The sequence below is a fragment of the Salmo trutta genome, chromosome 7, assembly GCF_901001165.1.
Source record: "Salmo trutta chromosome 7, fSalTru1.1, whole genome shotgun sequence".
NCBI lineage: Eukaryota > Metazoa > Chordata > Actinopteri > Salmoniformes > Salmonidae > Salmo > Salmo trutta.
The window spans coordinates 2,174,017-2,193,245 of NC_042963.1; the positions used below are offsets into that span (position 1 = coordinate 2,174,017).

Sequence of the window (19,229 nt, forward strand, 5' to 3'; positions counted from 1 at the left end):
TATGCTATACATTCCCAACGCAAGATTTATAGTTTTATCTTATCAGAGAAGATACAGTAGTCCTACCTCTACCTTTCAATACAGAAACACATTTTAATATTTGATCATATTTGATCAGTATAGTGCTGCTTCATGCTAGTAAGCCATTTCCTCTCTCTCCTTTCCTTCATCTTCCTTCTCTCTCGCCTCCTTTCCTCACCTCTCCCGTCCTTTCCTTCCCTCTCTCCTCCTTCTCTCCTCTCTTTCCTCAGAGCTTTGAGCAAATTTAACGGTGATTTACCCATGCAAAGACAAAGGCTGGAGCTTGAACCAAAACAAGGGCTTAGAGGGATTTCCACAGAGGAGGATATCTATACAATTTCTCTCTTGAGTCAGACCACCACTGTCATATTCTCTAAACACTGCTGAGGGAGACACAATGAGGCGGGTAATTGTGTACCATTAAGGGAATCCATCTGGGTTTAGTAGTGTGATCATTTATTTTCATAATTTCAGCCAGTCATTAGTCAGGTTTCTATTTCCATTGTATCATGCTGCAGTGATGAGGTTTGCATACAGCGTTGTATAGCCTACCAATACTCAACATGGTTGTCCATTTACACTCCATGTCTGCCCATTCCATAACATTGTGGTCAATATTACAAGGATCTGTGTGCCCTGAAGAAAATGATTATTGATGAATGATTGATGAATTATCCTTGGAACAAACCAAAATCATTGCTCTTAAATCCAAGATAATAATATGGACTGATCCAAGTAAATGTACCTATTAAAATGTATCACAGATTTCAGCAATTCAACACGTTTCCAGGAAACTGTAACATATGGAATGTGAGGCTTTTGGAAGAAGAAGTGCATCTGTGAAGAGTGCTAAATAACATCCGTTCATCTGGAACAAAAATGATCAAGACAAAGAAAGACAAATATATCAGATAAAGATATAATACAATATATAATAAATATATATTGTACTGAAAACCAGTTAGAAGTGGGAGAGACAAAAAGTGTATTTACACTCCAATGACAGGATTAGTGCCTTATTAATCAGAAGAGTCTGTCTGCCAGAATGTACTGGTGCTGCAGTTAAGGATTCTGTTTGAAGATGCTATTACAATTGCATCGTTTAGGAGCAAAAGATAACTTGATTGCTGATCTCAAAGGGACAAAATATAATTTATAGCCCTGGGACTACAAACCCCAATAGTAAACTGGAATAGTTGCTGGTCAGTCAGTCTTTCAGTCAGTCTCTAGACCGTCTCCCCCAGGTCTCCATTACAGGGCCCTCCACAGACAGACAGGTCCCTCCACAGACAGTCAGACAGACACCATAGTCTCTTTCAGACAAACTCCACTCCATTGTTGTTAGAGCATCTGAGGTTGACTCCCATGACAACGCAGGCAGCCATGGAAACGCTGTGCTGTAGTGTAATCTGGGAAGAGAAGAGCCCTGACCTGTTTAGTGTTCAGAGGAAGCAGAAGCACTCAAGAGCGGCTAGTGTCTGTTGGAGATGTGGAGAGAGGGGGGTGTCTGCCGTAGCTACAGGGGGAGAGGGTGTTAGATGTGGAGAGAGGGGGGTGTCTGCCGTAGCTACAGGGGGAGAGGGTGTTAGATGTGGAGAGACGGGGGTGTCTGCCGTAGCTACAGGGGGAGAGGGTGTTAGATGTGGAGAGACGGGGGTGTCTGCCGTAGCTACAGGGGGAGAGGGTGTTAGATGTGGAGAGACGGGGGTGTCTGCCGTAGCTACAGGGGGAGAGGGTGTTAGATGTGGAGAGACGGGGGTGTCTGCCGTAGCTACAGGGGGAGAGGGTGTTAGATGTGGAGAGACGGGGGTGTCTGCCGTAGCTTCCGGTGGGAGAGGGTGTTAGATGTGGAGAGACGGGGGTGTCTGCCGTAGCTACAGGGGGAGAGGGTGTTAGATGTGGAGAGACGGGGGTGTCTGCAGTAGCTACAGGGGGAGAGGGTGTTAGATGTGGAGAGACGGGGGTGTCTGCCGTAGCTACAGGGGGAGAGGGTGTTAGGGAGGGCAGGCAAGTGGGAACGTTGTAATGAGTGAAGAGGCACAACATATCATAACTAGTTTACCCTCGCCTTGTTGAGCACCTTACCCCTCCCCCTACCCTGCAGTCCTGCCCCCGGCAACCCATAGCAACACACTGCTTTTATCAAAGAGACATCTCATTTAGTCAAACAGCGGAAACTAGCAAATAGCAATACACTTTTGTTGGAGAGGAGACATAGCTATCTAGGCAAACAACGTGTGCAAAAGCAAAAAAGTTGATCATATTACTCCAGTGCCCTCCTCTCTATGCTGGCTTCCTGTTTAAGGCTAGGGCTGATTTAAAGGTTTTACTGCTAACCTACAAAACATTACATGGGCTTGCTCCTACCTATCTTTCCATCTTTCCGATTTGGTCCTGCCGTACATACCTACAGGTACGCTACAGTCATAAGACGCAGGCCTCCTTACTGTCCCTAGAATTTCTAAGCAAACAGCTGGAGGCAGGGCTTTCTCCTATAGAGCTCCATTTTTATGGAATGGTCTGCCTATCCATGTGAGAGACGCAGACTCGGTCTCGACCTTTAAGTCTTTATTGAAGACTCATCTCTTCAGTAGGTCCTATGATTGAGTGTAGTCTGGCCCAGGAGTGTGAAGGTGAACGGAAAGGCACTGGAGCAACGAACCACCCTTGCTGTTTCTGCCTGGCCGGTTCCCCTCTCTCCACTGGGATTCTCTGCCTCTAACCCTATTACGGGGGCTGAGCCACTGGCGTACTGGTGCTCTTCCATGCCGTCCCTAGGAGGGGTGCGTCACTTGAGTGGGTTGAGTCACTGACGTCATCTTCCTGTCTGGGTTCGTGCCGTGGGGGAGATCTTCGTGGGCTATACTCGGCCTTGTCTCGGGATGGTAAGTTGGTGGTTGAAGATATCCCTCTAGTGGTGTGGGGGCTGTGGCTTGGCAAAGTGTGTTGGGTTATATCCTGCCTGTTTGGTCCTGTCCGGGGGTATCGTCGGACGGGGTCACAGTGTCTGGTCATCTATGAACATTTGAACATCTTGGCCATGTTCTGTTATTATCTCAGCCAGGCAGCCAGTTCCTCTCTAGGTTTCTTCCTAGGTCCCGTTCTTTCTAGGGAGTTTTTCCTAGCCACCGTGCTTCTACACCTGCATTGCTTGCTGTTTTGGATTTTAGGCTGGGTTTCTGTACAGCACTTTGTGACATCAGCTGATGTAAGAAGGGCTTTATAAATACATTTGACTGATTGATTGATTGAACTGCATTGACAGATGTTGTTAAAAGGATCACAACACTGTTTTCTACTATCACTGCAGGGTTTGTCACTGTTTTGAACATTAATTTAGATAGACTCAGTTAAGGGACAACATTCTATCCTATCACAGATCCCAGTCTCCGTTTCACAGACAGTACATTCAACACAGTCCTATTTAACCTGCTGACTCTGACTGAAAGACACAGCCTCTGCCTGACACAGCTGCCAGTCACACCTTTCTCTTCCTGTCTGAGTGTGCCAGCTCTCTCACCCTATCGCTATTCCCAGGCCCCCATCCATCCATCCATCCATCCATCCCACCCCCTCAGAGAGAGCAGCTTTGTGTGCTGGGAGCATCTCCTGTTTGACCCCACACACCAAACCACACAGACACACCACACGGACACACCAGTGCTCCTTCAGCAGAAAACACAATAAGGTGCAGTGGGAGGGGGGCTCAACCACGGGCAGCTGTAAGCAATGTGAGATCATTAGCATCATTATGTAATTAAATGTCATTTTTGCAAATGACACTGCTAAATGGATTGTAATATCCACCCTGCCTTGTTCACTAATCCATTTAGGGGCAAATTAATGATGTGGGCTTTTAGGGAACCCTAGTCTACATTTGTTGCAGCGGATTTCCCAACGGCTCCGAGTTCCAACAGCACAAAGTTAATTAGAAGCACAGAACATCCCATCTAAAAGGCAAATGTGGAGTAATCTGTCCTTCAGTCAGGGAGATCAAAGTGCTTCATTTTGTAGGGCATCCAACTACAACAGCCTGATTCACTAAATGGCCTCTCCTGTGAAGGGGTATCGGCTTTCTCAGCTGTGGGGTAAGGGGTTTGAAGTTTGCATTCCTTATTAGAGACACATGTTGTTCTTGTTTACTTAAATGATGTAGACCTAGAGGGAAACAGTGATGGCCACTGGCAAGCCGTATATCTCCAGTACACATCACTGGATGGCACTGGAACAATGCCAAGCAGACTGAACCACTTTTAAATAGGGCCAGATTCTGTTTATGTATGTTTGAGAAATCTAACAACAAAACCAGTATCCTAACAGAGGCCTTGAGTGGTGAAAAGAGGGAGGAGAAAAACATTATATTTCAACATAATGAACGCTTTTCCCATGACTCAAATCATCACCCTTTCTCCTACTCAGGACCTGCATTATTTGAGCAAATATATTAAAATACGTGACAGCTCCCTATTGTTGTTCAAACAGCCATTCATTTGGTGCCTGCCATACCAGCAGATGACCTGGAAACAATCTCATCCCTCTTCACTGAAATCAAGTAGAATGCTATAAAACAATCTTGAAGGGGACGTCTGATGCACCATTTCCAGGCGTCTGTCTAGAGACATGCCCTAGATTCTCCTGTGGAGGGAATCATGAAGAGACTTCTATGGCAGGAGGCCACTTTGGACAAAAGGGCTGAGCGGTCTGTAAGCAGGGCAGAACAAGTGTATCAGCAGCAGAGGGTTGAGAACAGCCCCACAGCCCCATAACACAGCCACCGCCCCATAGCACAGCCACCGCCCCATAGCACAGGCATAGCCCCATAGCACAGCCACCGCCCCATAGCACAGCCACCGCCCCATAGCACAGGCATAGCCCCATAGCACAGCCACTGCCCCATAGCACAGCCACTGCCCCATAGCAAAGCCACCGCCCCATAGCACAGGCATAGCCCCATAGCACAGCCACCGCCCCATAGCACAGCCACAGCCCCATAGCACAGGCATAGCCCCATAGCACAGCCACTGCCCCATAGCACAGCCACTGCCCCATAGCACAGCCATAGCCCCATAGCACTGCCACAGCCCCATAGCAAAGCCACCGCCCCATAGCACAGGCATAGCCCCATAGCACAGCCACCGCCCCATAGCACAGCCACCGCCCCATAGCACAACCACTGCCCCATAGCACAGGCATAGCCCCATAGCACAGCCACTGCCCCATAGCACAGGCATAGCCCCATAGCACAGCCACAGCCCCATAGCACAGCCACCGCCCCATAGCACAGCCACCGCCCCATAGCACAGCCACAGCCCCATAGCACAGCCACAGCCCCATAGCACAGCCACAGCCCCATAGCACAGCCACCGCCCCATAGCACAGCCACCGCCCCATAGCACAGCCACCACCCCATAGCACAGGCACAGCCATATAGCATAGGCACAGCCCCATAGCCCAGCCACCGCCCCATAGCACAGGCATAGCCGCATAGTACAGCCACCACCCCATAGCACAGCCACAGCCCCATAGCACAGGCATAGCCCCATAGCACAGCCAGTCCAATAGCACAGCCACAGCCCCATAGCACAGCCACAGCCCCATAGCACAGCCACAGCCCCATAGCAAAGCCACCGCCCCATAGCACAGCCACCGCCCCATAGCACAGCCACAGCCACAGCCCCATAGCATTGGCATAGCCCCATAGCACAGCCACAGCCCCATAGCATAGGCCCAGTCCCATAGCACAGGCACAGCCATATAGCATAGGCACAGCCCCATAGCCCAGCCACCGCCCCATAGCACAGGCATAGCCCCATAGTACAGCCACCACCCCATAGCACAGACATTGACCCATAGCATAGGCACAGCCCCATAACACAGCCACAGCCACATAGCACAGCCACAGCCCCATAGCACAGCCACCGCCCCATAGCACAGCCACCGCCCCATAGCACAGGCACATGGCACAGCTCCATAGCACAGGCACAGCCCCATAGTATAGGCACAGCCCCATAGCACAGCCGCCGCCCCATAGCACAGCCACCGCCCCATAGCACAGCCACAGCCCCATAGCATAGGCATAGCCCCATAGCACAGGCACAGCCATATAACATAGGCACAGCCCCATAGCCCAGCCACCGCCCCATAGCACAGGCATAGCCCCATAGTACAGCCACCACCCCATAGCACAGACATAGCCCCATATCATAGGCACAGCCGCAGCCCCATAGCATAGGCACATCCCCATAGCACAGGCACAAAGCACAGCCCCATAGCACATGCACATAGCACAGCCACATAGCACAGGCACATAGCACAGCCCCATAGCACAGGCACATAGCACAGCCCCATAGCATACCCATAGCACAGGCACAAAGCACAGCCCCATAGCACATGCACATAGCACAGCCACATAGCACAGGCACAACCCCATAGCACAGGCACATAGCACAGCCACATAGCACAGGCACAGGCCCATATCACAAGCACAGCCCCATAGCACGGGCACATAAATGAACAGGGCCTCTACAAGATTCAAGAGCTTATGGGGTTTCATTAAGTTGACCCAAAATATGTATTTACACAGGACACTTTGGCCATATCTCAGTAACAACTAATTGCAAGCAGATGCTCAGGCCTCAGCTACTGTATTTCAGAGCTGGCATCGCAGTCTCTGGAGACCATAGGTTTCTTGTGCCTTGAGGGGTTAGGATTTAGCACAGCGTCTGCTGTGGCTGTGCTGTGAAAGCCATAGGAGGAAACTGTCACTATTGAACAAATGCATAACAGGTATCTGTCCAGGAAGTCAAATTAAATAACAAGGCAGCTGAAACAAACACAGATAACAGAGATGAAAAACACTAAGATTGAATGCATTGTTTTAAAATTTTGCAGAGAGGGTGGAGTCTGTAGTGGGAGTATGTTGAGTGAATGGGGTTAATTGAGGATTAGGATATAAGCTTAGGAATGTGAAGTAATAGTGGGGTTTAAAAGAGAGGTTAGGGAGAAAACAAGGGGTGGATGGCAGTGAGATAGTTTTACCACAGCCAGACCAAAGAGGAGAGACTATCATAACGGCCTGAGAGGTTTTTTTTTATAGAGTCCTTCTGTTCCACCTGTAACAGACACACTACACTCACTGCACTTTCATCTCACATCTGCACACCTATCTAATTTCTCTATCAAATCAAATTGTATTTGTCACATGCTTCGTAAACAGCAGGTGTAGACTAACAGTGAAATGCTTACTTACGTACCCTTCCCAACAGGGGTACGAGGTAATTGAGGTAGATACAGTGCATTCGGAAAGCATTCAGACCCCTTGACTTTTTCAACATTTAGTTACGTTACAGCCTTAATCTGAACTGTATTTTTTTTAAAATATTCTCATCAACCTACACACAATACCCCCTAATGTCAAAGCAAAAACTGGATTTTAATTTTATGCAAATATATTAAAAATAAAAACGGAAATATCTTATTCAGACCTTTTGCTATGAGACTCGAATTTGAGCTCAGGTGCATCCTATTTCCATTGATCATCCTTGAGATGTTTCTACAACTTGATTGGACCTCTAGTCCAACACACCAAGACAGTCGTTAAGAGAGCACGACATCACCTTTTCCCCTTCAGGAGACTGAAAAGATTTGGCATGGGTCCCCAGATCCTCAAAAAGTTCTACATGTGCACCATCGAGAGCATTCTGACCGGTTGCATCACCGCCTGGTATGGCAACTGCTCGGCATCCAACCGTAAGGCGCTACAGAGGGTAGTGCATACGGCCAAGTACATCACTGGGGCTAAGCTTCCTGCCATCCAGGACTTACTTTTTTTGTAATTTAGCAGACGATCTTATTCAGAGCGACTTACAGTAGCGAATCCATTCATTTTATACATTTCATGCATTTTTTTTTTTTGCTTTAAAAAAATATATATATATATTTTTTTGTTCTGGCCCCCCGTGGGAATCGAACCCACAACCCTGGCGTTGCACACACCATGCTGGCGTTGCAAACACCATGCTCGACCAACTGAGCCACAGGGAAGGCTGATGGCGATGTCAGAGGTGATGTCAGAGGAAGGTGCAAAAAATTGTCAAAGACTCCAGTCACCCAAGTCATAGACTGTTCTCTCTGCTACCGCACGGCAAGCAGTACCGGAGCGCCAAGTCTAGGTCCAAAAGGCTCCTTAACAGCTTCTACCCCCAAAGCATAAGACTGCTGAACAATTAATCAAATGCCCATTCGGACTATTTACATTGACACCCCCTTTGTTTTTACACTGCTGCTACTCAGTTTATTATCTATGCATAGTCACTTTACCACTAACCAACATGTACAAATTACCTTGACTAACCTGTACCCCCGAACATTGACTCGATACCGGTACCCCTGTATATAGCCTCGTTATTGTTATTTCATTGTGTTACTTTTGATTTTATTTTTTACTTTAATTTATTTAGTAAATATTTTCATAACTCTACTTCTTGAACTGCATTGTTGGTTAAGGGCTTGTAAGTAAGCATTTCACGGTAAGGTCTACACCTGTATTCGGCACATGTGACAAATCAAATTTGATTTGATTTTGAATTGAAGACAGCACAGGAGTGGCTTCGGGACAAGTTTCTAAATGTCCTTTAGCGGCCCAGCCAGAGCCTGGACTTGAACCAGATCGAACATCTCTGGAGAGACCTGAAAATAGCTGTGCAGCGATGCTCCCCATCCAATCTGATAGAACTTGAGAGGATCTGCAGAGAAGAATGGGAGAAACTCCCCAAATTCAGGTGTACCAAGCTTGTACCCAAGAAGACTCAAGGCTTTAATCGCTGCAAAAGGTGCTTCAACAAAGTACTGAGTAAAGGGTCTGAATATTTATGTAAATGTGATATTTAAAAAAAAAATGTTTAACCATTTTTGCTTTGTCAATATGGGGTATGTGTGTAGATTGATGAGGAAAAAATACAATTTAATACATTTTAGAATAAGGCTGTAATGTAACAAAATGTGGAAAAAGTCAAGAAGTCTGAATATTTTCCAAATGCACTGTATGTGCATAGGTAGGAATAAAGTGACTAGGCAACAGAGATAATAAACAGCAACAGCAGCGTATGTGATGAGTCAAAAGTTTACACACACACATACACAGCTCATAAATCTGTGTCATCACCATACTTGTTCTTACAGGATCCTCTGTTTTGACTGTGCACACAAACCAGGTGGTTACTTTTTCCTTTTCAGATGGATCTGACCAAATGTAAAAGAACAGATAGAGAACATACAATAACATGTTGTTCAACCCACAGAGGAAGTGGTCACCAGCCAACTCCTGGGAAACAGTACCAGTAACTCCTAACACAGTTAGAACTGAGCACCCTTCCCGCCTTCTAGAAACCACTTTCCCAATGTAGACAGACCGAGCTAGGAGCAAGGAGCAAGGTCAGGTCACAACTTCCTGTATCATCCCATCTAATCCTATTCTCTGTGGACAAACAGCAGGAAGACAAAACCCACCACAGACCCAGTTCATTGTGGAGGCAAACGCATGACTTCAACATAACTAGAGTGGGAACTGAGTCATGCTCTGGGACCTGGTAGAATGTATGATTACTATCCTGCTGAGGTGAAAAAGCAACATGAACTGTGAGTGATAGAACGGTGCAGGGCCATAGTAGAGCAGAGACAGGGGCATCTGGAGAGCATTAAGACATCAGATCCACCGGGAGATTCATTAGGCAAGCTGTGAGCCAGCTGTTTGTTTAGGGAAGGGCTTGGCTCTCTCTGGTTAGCAGGAGACTAGAACTAGGCTAGAACTCACACATGGTAGCATGAAGAAAACACCATGGTGATGCTGAGAATGCTGGCTAGTGTACACACAATCTATGTGAAGAGGGTGCTGGTTGCCACAAGAGTGAACTGAAGATGTGCATATTAATGGATTGAAGATTGAGTATCATAGAGCTCAGTAGGCCATTTACAGAAAAACATCATTTTGCCTAATGAATAGCTTGGTATTCAGTAGGCAAAGAGGGGCATAACAGATTTCATGGGAACCATAGCAACATTTATTGAGAAAATAATGTAATTAAACTGCTTATTTAAACAGGGAAGTGTTTCCAAAAGCCTGCAATTTGCAAACAACGGTGCACCTCGGCTATAATTTCCCACAGGAAAATCATTTTGTCCTTCCATGATCCTGGACCAGGTCTGCTGGTCGGAGCATGCTGCTGTATGCTGCTGAGTGGTGCTGCTGCTGACCCCGGTTCATCCTCAATATGGTGCTCCACTCCACAATGTAAACCTGCTTTGGCATCAGGCTTTCAGGCTCAGGACCTCCTCATGACCCCTGCTGCACTACAGGGAGAGGCTGAGCATCAGCACTGTGTCATGACCTCATGTAGTCAGAGTCCTTGGTGTGGGAGGCCAGCAAGGGGCTGATCAGGCTGGCTGGCATGACTAGACCAAACAGTGTGATGGGGTATCCCATCTCACAACACAGGCTAGGAGATGAGGGAGGAAGTGGAGAAGGTGGAGGAGGAGAAAGAAGAAGAGGAGGGGGAGGAGGAGGTGCAGCGATGAGGGTGTTTTCACAAGGCCTGTCAAGGGTGATTTATGAGCAGCTCCCTCCCTGGCAGGCTGGAGAAAGTGGCTGTCTCTCATAAACACTAGTAACATCAACATCAATGTTGTCCTCTTTTAATACTATGAACAAACAGATACCAGTGTGCTGCAACATCTCGACTTTTGGTAAAAGGTACAACAGCATGTTATCACTAATAAAATATGGAAAACATCAGTCATATATCTCTTTTCATGGATGAGATAATAAATCTGTGTGATATCCGTGGTTCAAATGGCTAGCATTGTTCTTTTGAGAAGTGTGACATACAGTATGGTATCTAGACAGAAGCTCTGATGGCTCTCCATACTGCAGGCCTTTCATGGGCAGTCTGCATGTCTCTGCCAAGAGGCTGCGGTCTAATGGAGCATGTCTAAGCACCTACAACCAGACCTCTCCCATAGCAACACAGTCCACAGCCATGGACGGCCATTTCATGCATACATAAAGAAGAGTACGGTATAGTAGTTACATTGTGCAGCTATAATTGTGCTTGGTATATTCCTTATCTCGCTTGACAAGATTGTCATTTTCAATCACTTCAACGTGAGTGACTCAACAGGCATAAACACTGTCCTATAGGACAAGAACAAAGTACATTCTGATATACATTATGTGCTTTGTTAGTTTCCAATGAATTATGTTCTTAATTATTAGTGCTGTGGATATGGCCGCTACATGCTGATCTCTACCGTGACTGGCTGCACTGTGTTTAACTAACAGAGGGCTGAATAGATTACATTTACATTTTAGTCATTTAGCAGATGCTCTTATCCAGAGCGACTTACAGTAGATCAACAGGGACAGAGAGACAATATAAACCACATATAGGTGTCCCTTTAAATAGCATTCTAGCACACTAAGCTCTCCGGCATGGTCTGCATTAAAGACAGGAACAAAAGAGGAGGGCAAAGCAGATGTAGGCTCTCCTCCCTGAACCCATGATCCGTCCTGATAGGCGCATAATGAGAACCAGACCAATGTTCACACCATAACACACACAAATCCCCTTTCATTATTCATGGGAGTTTAGTCTCTTCATTAAGGCGGAGAGAGGGAACTGAAGGGGAGGGGAGAGGAAGGCTGTCCAGGATAATGTTGCTGCTGCTGGGCTGAGGACGGACTGGGGAGGTCCTGGCTGGTCTGACCACACCACAGACATAAGGCTGGCGGGGATGTAGACTCACATATAAGCAGACAGGGCTGAGAGGCAGAGGGGGGGTGGGGAGGGTTCTGTATGGCCTATGTCCCTGAGGCTCACAGCATGGAATGTTGCTTTGATACAGTAAACACAGAGTGACACAGCCCTTCAGCGGGGGGCCTGGGAAATGCCATCACACCGGCACTGACGTTAGCAGGCAACGGCAGCTCCCATTGTCAAGCCACTGGCAATCAGCATCCCTATCGCCATAAACATTTTGTTTTCTGTTCATGAGTGTTTGCTTACCAATTTAAAATATGTCACTACTGGACACTAACATGTGCCTATTCCAATCTTTCTCCCAAATCTATATTGGTAATTTAAATGTCAGTGAGACCTCATAATTCCTCTGTCAGGTTCAGTTCTGCAGCTGGTAAATGGTTAGGCCTATATGACTGTAACTGTAACTGTTTCATGAGGGGAGAGACAGTTTCTTTACTTCTGAACCTCTCAAAGTTTGACGAGCTGTGAGTCACTCCTGCTGTAGTTACAGTCATTTCCTTAGGTTGACCCGTTGAGTAAAAGCATGGCTCATCAGTAGAACAGTGGTAAGACTAAGAGGTAAGAAGTACAGTAATGTGATACTAATTACCTTGCAGCTGGTTTATTCCTAATGGATGCTGCTGTAACTATTTCATCCCCCCCACCCTTTTTTTACACACACACACAAGTAAGAAAATAGAAACTTGTCCCTACTGTATATCCAGAATCTTGTTATAATGTAGGTATCTTGACATGACTGACTAGGAAAGTGACATTTTGATCTTACATATTTTATGGTGTTCATTCAAGATGAGGGATTAACCCAAAACGCTAATATATTTTCCAGTCCAAGGAGACGTGTGAAGGAGCTGAAACTGCCTTTTCAGTTTGTGAGTGATGGTGTTTGCTGTTGTGAAACGTTCCGTCGGGACCGTGCTGGGGGCTTTGTGGAGGCTGGCAGGTGAGAGAGATTACCTGGGACTATAGAGGTCCACCAAGAGAAAGCCAGGATGCAGGCTGAGACAGGCAGGACAAGCAGGACAGGCAGGACAGGCTCCAAGCTGAGGCCTCCGTGACCCATTTCAATCGTCTCCTCTCCTGGCCTCAGAAGAGCACACACTGGCTTAATCTACTGTAGGTGTAGATATTATGACAAGGTAATCTGCGCACTGTTTCTATGCCAGTATGTGCTTAAAGACTATAGGCTGATCTTAAAAGGTGAGTCATTGGGAACAACAGTAAACTAACCCTACATGCCTGCATGTATGCTCTTGCATTACTTCTATCCCAGGTAAATAGCCCTAAAGGTTTTGTACTCCTATGAAAACAAAAAATATACAGATTGATGAAAAGTATAGCCTAGGTGGATTTCTAGTGCTGCTCTCTACAGAACTGGATCCATTGCCCACCAAACGGCCTGTAAGACCTGAGACCATGTGTACTGTGATGAATTGGGTTGTAAAATCACATTATCAATAGTTCACACCTGATGGCATGGAGCCATCCATAGCTTTAGCATTATGTGCATACCGTCATCAACCCTGGCAGAGCATTGGTACGTTGACAAATGGGTTGTATTGCAATTACATATCCTTTGCTTCCAAAATCACCAATCAGGAGCCATATTGAGATCAGATAATGAGAGAGCAGAAAGTCATACAACTCCTGATCCCTAGACTTCTTAGTTCAACAAGCACTGCGCTGACAGAAGACTTGTTTTGAAGACATTTTTGGATATGGATGATGTAAGTTTATCTTGCAAACAATCAGCTACTATTTAAGTTAACTGTGTAAGCAAACCATTAGCCGAGATAAGAGGATGGCTGCAGAAGAGCAACACCTCCCGTGTTGATGGAAACTGTGTGTCTGTGTGACATTGTCCTGAGTAAGACCGAGTGCAATGACCTGGTTCATGTTGTAACTACCTCTGACCGGCTATGACTTGACAGACCCACCCTGATGGAGCTGCCATTCATGCTCTGGGATTTAGCTGGCTTTCCTGCCATTAAGTTCTAGATGTGGGGTAACACACAGAGCAACACACCCAGTCAAATGCATGGTTTGGAATCTTTTCATACTGCTAAGCCATCATGAATGTTCCTTCATGGAGCTGTCATTGACAGGGTAACTGCTATGGAATGTATTGAAATGTCTTACAATGATAGAATAAGTTAATCAACGGAAACACAAAAGCATTGAAGCAAAATGTAAAACCCCTGACAGGAGCATAATTCTCCCAGTAGGTTACTACAGTATCTTGTACCGAGTAACCATATATCACTAATACCTTGCAGAACACGTTTTCTCTCCCTTTCAACAGGAAAACCATTAATAGTGTGTGAGGCACTGTCCTGAAATATCAGTGGCTTTCCGGGAGCACGGCAGTTAGTGATGGGGGGGGAAAAAATCTATACAGTTACTGTACATATCGGGATATCATTTTTTACAATATATCGTATTGTATCTTTTTGACAGTATTGTAATATTATTTTTGCGCTAGTTGGCTGCACCTGTACCAAAACTCCAGTATTTTTCCTTCTCCATCTTCTTTTTTAAACAGGGAGCCAATTTGTTTTCAGCACTTTTATTTCCATGACTGATCAAAACTCGTTCTCATGGCTCTCTTGCTGCAGCAGAAATACGGTGAGCAATATGTTTGGAACATCAAATCACAATAAAATCACAGTATCCAATCGCAATGCACATAGAATTGTGAGAATCGCAATACATATTGTATCAGGGGGTCCCTGGCAATTCCCAGCCCTAATGGCAGCTATGTAAATGCTGTGCTCCAACTCCATGTGTCCCATGGAGAACACACTAAGCTCCTCCACAGGGCCACAGAGCCGGTTAGAGAGGAACAGCCCTGCTCCCATTCGTCTGTTTATCAACACCTTGCCAAGCATTACTGTGCATGTCAGATATCCCTCAAAGCCTTGCCTGAGCCCCAGGCCCCTCCAGAGCTCTCCTCTCCTCTCAGCAACCTGGACGATCCCAGCCACCTCCACCCCAACCCCACACTACTCCCTGCTCTTATTTATAGATGAACAACAGTTCTGGGTGGGGAGCAGGCTGAGGCTCCTTTACACACCCGGGTCAGTGGGGAGGGCACACAGTGAGGGTAAACACTCTGGCCTCTCTTTTTCTCTCGCTTTGTTTCTCCAACACTCAAGGAATGCTTGTGTTTCTCACACTATGAACTACGACTGGTCCTGGAGAAACATAAAACCCTTTTTACATCAGCAGTTGTCATAAAGTGCTTATACAGAAACCCAGTCTAAGACCCCAGAGAGAAAGCAATGCATACAGTATGTAGAAGCACAGTGGCTAGGAAAAATAAAGTCTGGAACCTAGGAAGAAACCTAGAGAGGAGACAGGCTCTGAGGGGTGTGCCGGGTGGAGATTATAAAGGTACATGGCCTTTAAGGTCATATCATTCTTCAAGATGTTCAAACATTCATAGATGACCAGCAGGGTCAAATAATAATAATCACAGTGGTTGTAGAGGGTGCAACAGGTCAGCACCTCAGGAGTAAATGTCAGTTGGCTTTTCATAGCCGAGCATTCATAGGTTGAGACAGTAGGTGCAGTAGAGAGAGAGAGAAAGAGAAAGAGCGAGAGAGAGAGAGAGAGAGAGAGGAGAGAGAGAGAGGGTCAAAACAGCGGGTCCGGGACAGTCAGGGAGGAAGGCAATGGATGACACTTACTGTAAGTGAAGCTGAGTCGTGGAGTGACATCGTCCTCGGTGGCAGCTGCTTGGACAAAGGTGTAGGCCAGTAGGAGAATGAATGCCGGGAGACAGAGCTGGGCCATGCCTATTGTCCACATAGCTCCTCTCCTCACGACTGCCAGCCAACTCATACGGTTTGTCTTTCACGATTTTGGGGAATTCATGAAGAGTGTCTTCTTCTCCCCTGTGTATATTTCCTCTCCCTCTCTTCCTGTAGGTCTGGGCCCCCTGAATGGGAGACTGGTGCGCTGTTGTAAAAGTGAAGCCGGGCAGCTCCTCTGGGGCTACAGATGACTCTGGGCTTGGACTGATGACCTTTCACCTCACACCTCACAACGAGCCTTCCAGGATGGACAGCCGCCTCCAATCAGCCTCCATGCACTCAAACCACCCTAGGGCCTCAGCTGAGATCTGCACACATGGACAAAAGAACATTCATTCACATTGGCGTACAAACAGTGTAACACAGCTCATATGATTCTTCTCTTTATCATGGAACATTGGTTTGGAAAAACACTCCATTCACGCACACGTCTCAGGTCTAACAAAGAGTTTAGCCATAAGGCTACTAGCTACATTGGAGTTACTTTAGGCTGAGTGCCCTTCCCTATGTTTGTATTTGTTGGGCATAACTGGATGGACGTAAATTCATTTCACAGCCTGTGGCCATGTCGGTCTGTTTTCAACTGGGCAGAGTGCATCCTTTACCTGGACCAACAAAAACACATCATCTGTTCACTTAACAGGCCCATCAGATCATATTTGACATAGTGAGACAAACAGAGTTGAGACAAATACTCTCCTCTCTATGGGGCTCTGACCTTTTCACTGCATGTTAATATCATAATATCATAACATCACTCAGCATGTATGGGAATTCAGGTTTTGTTTCTAATGGTAAACAAATAGAATACACAAAGACAGATGGTTTGGTAATGATTCACAAAATACTAAGCCATAAATTAGGACAGGATGCTCTCGATTGTGCATCTGTAAAAGTTTGTGAGTGATTTTGGTGACAAGCCACATTTCTTCAGCCTCCTGAGGTTGATGAGGCGCTATTGCGCCTCATATAATTGGTTCAGAGTTTGTTTTGATATTTTAACCTGCGTGCCGTGATCGCGTTTGGTATGGGGGGACAAAATACATTTATGCACGATGGCACACGCGCGCAGCCGGTTTGGGTTCCGTGTAAGTGAATATACATGGTTGGATACAGCTACAACACTCCTCAACTCTATATGGATCAATGATATTGCATCTTTAATGTGCTTGCCAAGACCATGAGTGGACACCAATGATTTATATATAAACTAGATGACTACCTGGGGGCACTGTTTTGAAGCAACTGCACCCCATCTTGGCACTCCCTCACCGTTGTAAAATATATTATTTTTGAAGCTATTGAAATTAATTTATTAATGTCTACATTTGTTTTTGCCATCTTTCTTCTATTGCAGACACCTTAATGCACTCTTTAACATTATATTATATGAGTTAAACATAAAAATGTAGCATTCAAAAATATATATAAAAAAATTCCTTAAAGTAAAATTTTACTGTTCCAACTACAACAACAAAATACATAAATGCATGTATTTTTGGCCTTTCAGTTAAAACTTCTTAGGGATAGGGGGCAGTATTTTCACGTCCGGATGAAAAGCGTGCCCAAAGTAAACTGCCTGTTACTCAGGCCCAGAAGCTAGGATATGCATATAGATAGATAGAAAACACTCTAAAGTGTCTAAAACTGTTAAAATAATGTCTGTGAGTATAACAGAACTGATTTGGCAGGCGAAACCCTGAGGACAAACCATCCAGGGGAAAAGAAATTGAGGTCATAGTATTTCCCAATGGGTTTCTATGGGAAGCCCTATTTAATAGGAACCTGGTTGCAGTTCCTATGGCTTCCACTAGATGTCAACAGTCTTTAGAAATTATTTGATGTTTTTCTTTTGAGAAATGAAGAAGTATGGCTGTTCTTTGTAAGTGTCACTCCATGTGGACTCTACTGTTTGGTGCGCGTGAACTGGAACGCGCTTCACGTTGTTTTTATCTGGTATTGGAAACAGTTTATCCAGTCTTAAATTGTATCGATTATTTACATTTTAGGATACCTGAGGTTGGATTAGGTACGTTGTTTGAAATGTTTGGACCAAGTTTACAGGTAACTTTTTAGATACTTTGTAGTCATGTTGGGCGAGTTGGAACCGGTGTATTTCTGAATCAAACTCGCCAAATAAATTGACATTTTGGGGATATAAAGAAGGACATTGAACAAAAGGACTATTTGTGATGTTTCTGGGACATTTTGGAGTGCAAACAACAGGAGATCTTCAAAGGTAAGGCATTTATTATATCGTTATTTCTGACTTTTGTGTTGCCACCTGCCTGGTTGAAAATTATTTTCATGTGTTTGTATGCGGGGCGCTGTCCTCAGATAATCGCATGGTCTGCTTTCGCCGTAAAGCCTTTTTGAAATCTGACGCTGTGGCTGGATTAACAAGTTAAGCTTTATTTTGATGTATTACACTTATATTTTCGTGAATCTTGAATATTGATATTTCTCTAGTTTGAATTTGGCGCTCTGCAATTTCACCTGATGTTGTCAAATCAATCCCGCTAAAGGGATTGGCGCGCGAAGGGATCACTAACAGGTTAATTGAAATACTGTAGAATTTAATTCATTCCTATGGAGGACTGCTTCTTCTAGGGAGTGCCTATATGGCCATCCAGTGGCTTCAAAGCCTCTCAATGGTGTCACGTGTGCTCCCCCTCCGCCCTCTGTCACCAGGCTGCTCGTTATGGCGCACACCTGTCACCATCGTTACGCGCACCTGTGTGTCATCAGACTCACCTGGACTCCATCACTGCCCTGATTACCTTCCCTATATATGTCACTCCCTTTGGTTCCTTCCCAAGGTGTCATTGTTTCTGTTTCATGTCTGTGTGCTGTTCGAGTTTCTTGTTTTGCATTATGTTCTGTTTATTTATTAAAACACTCACTCCCTGAACTTGCTTCCTGACTCTCAGCGCACATTGTTACAATTGGCCAATACATAGCATCAGCAATCCAGGGTTTACGTACAGTACATCTTTGGTGGACACGGACTACCTTGTATGCCCACAGCTTGTCAATATGAAATCATCATGAAAAAACCCACAAAGCAGCTGTTTAAGAGCATTATAAAAGTAAAGTGAACCACTGAAATTGAGAGTGTGGCAAAGGGCAAGGCCTCTACGGTAACAGAATGTAATGTGACCAGTATCCCAATTATGTCTAGGCCTACACAGCAGCACACTGGAGTGGTCTCCATTACAGCTCCATAGCCACAAGGGCCAGCCCTTGAAATACTACCAATACTCTAGGAGATTGAGTTACACTTGAGGTCGGCCAGTCAATATAAAAAATGAGTAAAGTTATTTTTGGTTTATATTCAAGATTCCCAGTCAATAATGTACCTGATGCCAGTCTAAGGCCCAAGCATCTGTCTATGTGGAACAGGTGAATGGCAGTCAGAGGCAGAAAACAGATTCAGAGACTAAGCTCAATCAAGAGGGAAATACAAAATGGGGTTATTTTACTGCACACCTGTGATCACGCACTTGAGATTTCCACAGGAGAATCTTTTGCTTGAATCTCAAAGAACATTTATTTTGGAATAGGACTGACACCACGACTA

At 45.5% G+C, this 19,229-nt stretch overlaps 1 protein-coding gene across 2 annotated transcripts in view; it reads right to left on the reverse strand.

Annotated features, from left to right (window-relative positions):
* The window catches only part of LOC115196728 (semaphorin-4B), a 91,117-nt gene that overhangs the window by 27,521 nt on the left and 44,367 nt on the right, over positions 1–19,229 (reverse strand). For both annotated transcript variants that reach the window (XM_029757599.1, XM_029757598.1), the window contains exon 2: positions 15,524–15,957. In XM_029757599.1, the coding sequence (XP_029613459.1) occupies positions 15,524–15,677 (154 nt within the window). In that variant the 5' untranslated portion in view covers positions 15,678–15,957. The remainder of the gene's footprint in view (positions 1–15,523; positions 15,958–19,229) is intronic.